Raw genomic sequence first — 4,576 nt, forward strand, 5'->3', positions numbered from 1 at the left:
TAGATCTAATAATCAAATAGGATGCACTTAGTATCCAAATTAGCTATACGCTATATGTAAGACACAAGTTTGCTGTAATCTATAATTAAAATAAGTGCATTTGTCGTCATTGATGTATATAAAAATATAAATATTATTAATATTTGAATTATTTCAATAGTTCCATAAGAGAAAGGAGTACAAATATAATCTACATGTCAAATTAAAATATGAGTTAAAAGATTTTCCAAATTTCATTTGAGTCAAGGTGGCCATTGCTCCTAGGATCATATAAATAATGCTAAATAAAAGGATGATTTGTTCCAAAGAAATTCCATAGAAACCAACAAGAAAAATTGATGAGAAGCATTAGTTTAGCGGTCATAGAACGTGGAATCTTCATTTTCCGTGAGGATTGTATGAAGGTCGAGGATGGAGTAAGATGTTGTTTACTTTCATAAATGGTCTCTTGTAAAATCAGACCGAAATGAGAAGAAAGACAAGATTTTCAAAGGCAATTTTATGCCACAATTACAACATTGTCTTCTCAAAACTAGTAAAAATCCCTAAAGGAAATCTTGAAAAGACTTTGAGCAGGAGAAAAAAATGAAGGAGAATTCACTTTCATCAATGATCTTCGGTGGCAGCGGATCAAAAGAAGGAGAAAGACTGGAGTTTCAAAAATATTTGTATATTGCGATCCTAACATTGCTTCCCAGAACTTGTAAAAACCAATGAAGTTCAAGCGTAAGAAAAATGAAGGAGAAAAAGTTGGAGCTGTATGCATGAAAAAGAAAAGAAGGGGTTTGAGCGCAAGAGAGATTTTCCGCACGTGAAAATAAAATCGTGAATTGAGGCTTGACATGGTGTGCTTTTGTATTACCTAAATATTTTATGCGTAAAATCCGTAATATTAAGATTTAAGTTGTGAAATATGTAAATATGAATGATTTATTATTATTTTTAAAAGATAGTTAAAACTAAAATTTTGTTAGGAAATATAAATCCAACTTAATTTTATGACTAAAATTACTGTATTTACATTTTGTTTTTTCTAAATTAGAAGTAACGATGCAGAGAGAACTGTCTAGTGTAGCGATACAGAGCTCTCGTCCTTTGGGCGACTTCATGGCTAATCTTCCAACATCTCTCTCTATCAATTCCCCGCCTTACGGCGGACCGGCACCTTCTCCGCTGACCACGCCTGCCGCTGCAGCCGCTGCCCTGGCTGCCGTCGCTGTGCAATCCAAGGATCGAAAGATGGCCTCAGCGGAGCAGCTCGTGCTTGATCTTTGCGACCCAGAGCTCAGGGAGAACGCCCTTCTCGATCTTTCCAAGGTGTTGTTCTTGGATCTTTCTTTCTGCTTTATTCTTTTGATTTGATGGATTTTATTGAGAGCCTATGATTATATTTCTGTTTGGTTAGCCCTTTTAGCGAGAAAAGCGGACAGTTCGAGAGATTTGAAAAAGTAGTTATCTTTTTATCTTTTTCATTGAAATTAATTATCTTTAGGGTTTCTGGCGTTATGCTGGTGGCCGCTCGCAGTCCACAGTCGATTAGTTTCGCTGGTGACATGTTGATAAACATGGCCGACAAGAAGAAATCTGGGTCAATCAAAAAGTATCTTTGCCTACAGAAATAAATCTTGGTTGATAGAATAAATTGTTTTCTGATTGACTACAAATACTTCAATGATAGTGTACAACCTAAGGTTGGACTCACTCAAAAGGACTAGGAGGCAAACTAGCTGGCCGGTTCCAGGGAGACTTGTCAGCAGAGTTGGAGATGGACTTGATTAGGTGAGTCCAAGGAGGACTCGCTCAACTAAGTTCAAGGCATCTTCCTATTGAGACTAGGTGGACTCATATGCTTAATAAGGAGAGGAATATCCACCTAACTCAAGAAAAAACTCATTCAAAACCATCTAGATATTCGTCTATGCTTGAAGGAGCTATTTGGCCCATGCTCCAATGAGGCACATTTCTTTATCTACGAAGCCGTTTATACTTCTAGTCTGAGTATATAATTAGGTCAATTGCCTATTTTTTAATAATATTTTATATTCATTACATGTACAATTCATCGTGTAACTTTTCTCGTGAGACTGTAGATCCCAACCAATAAACATGAGGTTTTTTAGAGTCCAGGGCTTCCTGTATTTATACATTATATTTTTGAGCACTTATAATGGATTTTACTTGTTCACATCTCTTTATCAAACCTTTTCTTTTCCTTTGAGTTAGTAAAGTTCTAACATTATTCATAGATAAAACATAATTCAAAATCCTTCTAGGCACAGTGAGCATGGATCTATATAAAGAATCATAAGGGACATTTAAAGATTTGCTGAATGGTTTAGCGGAGATTCAACTAAAGAATCCTGTTCAAGAAAAATTTCTATGAAGGTGAAATACTAGAATTTTGTTGTTACTTGGCACCTAGTGGAGATGGAAAAATGACTAAGTCAAATGATCCATGACATTCTAGATCAGATCCCAAGAAGGGAGCTAGAGCATAACCACCTGAAGAGTTAATTGACTCGATGGCATGAAGAAGGAACTCAAAAACAAGAGCATTGTTGTCCCTGTACGATACCTACTACATAGAGTTGGAAGAAGAGGAGCCTACTCCAAAAGCCTGTCACTTAGAAGGACGATTAGAATGGTGACCGCAATTGAGTAATGCATTTTGTATAGAATTCATCAAACTAAGACCATCGATGGTTGAACTAAGTAGGCAATGTAGTTGGCTAGATTAGTTCAACCATCGATGGAAGAGTAAATATTATTACTCAAAAAGCAAATAGGGCTACAAGCAAAGACACATGGAACAAGGAAATAACAAAGACATTATACGACTCAACTAGGGCTTAGGTTGAGGGAGGTGGTGTTGTAGTTTACGGAGGAAAAATTCACATGGAAGTGGGGGAAATGGTTGGAGGCCAGCAAGGGACGGTTGCAGTTGGCTATCAAATGACAAGAAGGTGGGCTGTCGCAGGGTATGGCGAGGTAGCTGCAACAGGCAGGGCATTGATGATATGGAAGGGTTGGTTAGGCTCACGTCAGCAAGGAGTTGCAGAGTTGTGGCAGTGTTGCCAAATGGCTGGACAAAGATATGACAACAAGGGGAGGGTTTGCGAGGCTGCAACGATAATGCCAGATGGTTGGAGAGGGGTAGAACAACAATAGGAATGAGCGGCGGGCTACGATAACGAAGGTGGAGGTATGGGAAACTTTTTATGGATTGTTATCATTTACAAACATGGAGTGTCGCATGTTATCATTTCTGGCGAAGACCATTATTTTTTTGATAAAACGCTTGAAGGTTTTAGACAAAGTTAAGGGATTTTTAAATTTGCCTCTGAGCAACACGAAAAAAAATAATAATTATGAAAAAAAGAATAGCCAATTCGAAGTGGTGAACATGCACAAAGTTCAACAAATTTCTTAAAATGAATTGAAACTTTGAGTCATTAGTGATGAAGTAAAAATTTAAGTTGCTATGTTGAGATTTTGAGATTGTTGATGAGTTCAACTGTATGAGGTGCTGAATTTAGTGAGTTCCTTAATTATTGAAGGAAAGCAAGTTGTGCTTTTTCAATGGCCAATTTAGACTTGGCCTTTGACGTCTATCTTTTCAAAGGTACCTGAGATCCTTTGTTTGTCTAACTTGGCTTTTGCATATGTGATGCTAAAGTCACTTGCTGGCATTATTTCTTTCATTATCTTTTTGCAAGAACAAAATGCAAGGTGGAGCTTAGATTTGTTCAAATTTATGTTTTTGAGAAAAAAATTTCTTTACGTCAGAGTACATTCATATAATAGGTCTAGCGAACAGGGTGAAAGATTATGTCATGTAAGGAGAAACTTGTTATAACTAAGCCAATTGTTATTTTGAAGAGTAAATACTTGCAGAAAAGCTTTTTGAGGAAGGTGAAACTTCTCTCTATGAACATTAGAGAAGATTGATTTGACTACGTCTATTGTACTTGAGACAAGTATGTCAAGTCGGTTATAAGATTAACAAGGGGTGGTCAATTACAACAACGAAGATGATTGTTATTTTGAAGAGTAAGATATCACAACCAAAGCTTTCTAGTGAAGATGCAACTCTTTTTTATGATAATTGGAGAAGAACCACTTGATTGCATTTATTGTAATTCAAATGAGCTTGTCAATGTAGTTATTCTTCTTGACTAAATCAATTATGTTTTCTTATTTTGTAAGGGTATTATTTTTATCATTTGAATTATAATTTTTGTTTTAAACCTATGATGTATTTGCATAATGTATACTGTTATAAGCGATATCCCAAATGTTTTTGATTTGAATGAAGGAGTAGCATTGACTTGGAAGCTCTTCATAACTTGCTTTTGGAAGGAAAACAAGTTGAGTTAACCCTTAGAAAGAGAAAGGAGTTATTCTTGAAGAAGATGATGCTGAATTGGAGAAGGCTAAAACAATTGTGTTGTTCTAGTCTAAATGTAAGTTTGAGGTGGCGGCAACTTCTTAAAAATGTGGTTGTAAAGTTATGGTGGAGTAGACAACTTCATAGAAAAATATTGTGAGAATTATATATATATATATATATATATTG

General features: G+C 35.9%; 1 protein-coding gene across 3 annotated transcripts in view; it reads left to right on the forward strand.

Moving 5' to 3' along the window:
• Window positions 1-1,032: 1,032 nt before the first annotated feature.
• Window positions 1,033-4,576, forward strand: part of LOC110030090 (cell differentiation protein RCD1 homolog) — a 53,758-nt gene continuing 50,214 nt past the window's right edge. For 2 of the 3 annotated variants that reach the window (XM_020732650.1, XM_020732648.1), the window contains exon 1: window positions 1,091-1,317. In XM_020732650.1, coding sequence (XP_020588309.1) covers window positions 1,108-1,317 — 210 coding nt within the window. In that variant the 5' untranslated portion in view covers window positions 1,091-1,107. Of the gene's footprint in view, window positions 1,318-4,576 lie in introns of all 3 variants that reach the window. The other variant, XM_020732647.1, reaches the window with a different exon arrangement.

Source organism: Phalaenopsis equestris, unplaced genomic scaffold (assembly GCF_001263595.1).
Source record: "Phalaenopsis equestris unplaced genomic scaffold, ASM126359v1 Scaffold000654, whole genome shotgun sequence".
In the NCBI taxonomy this organism is placed as follows: domain Eukaryota; kingdom Viridiplantae; phylum Streptophyta; class Magnoliopsida; order Asparagales; family Orchidaceae; genus Phalaenopsis; species Phalaenopsis equestris.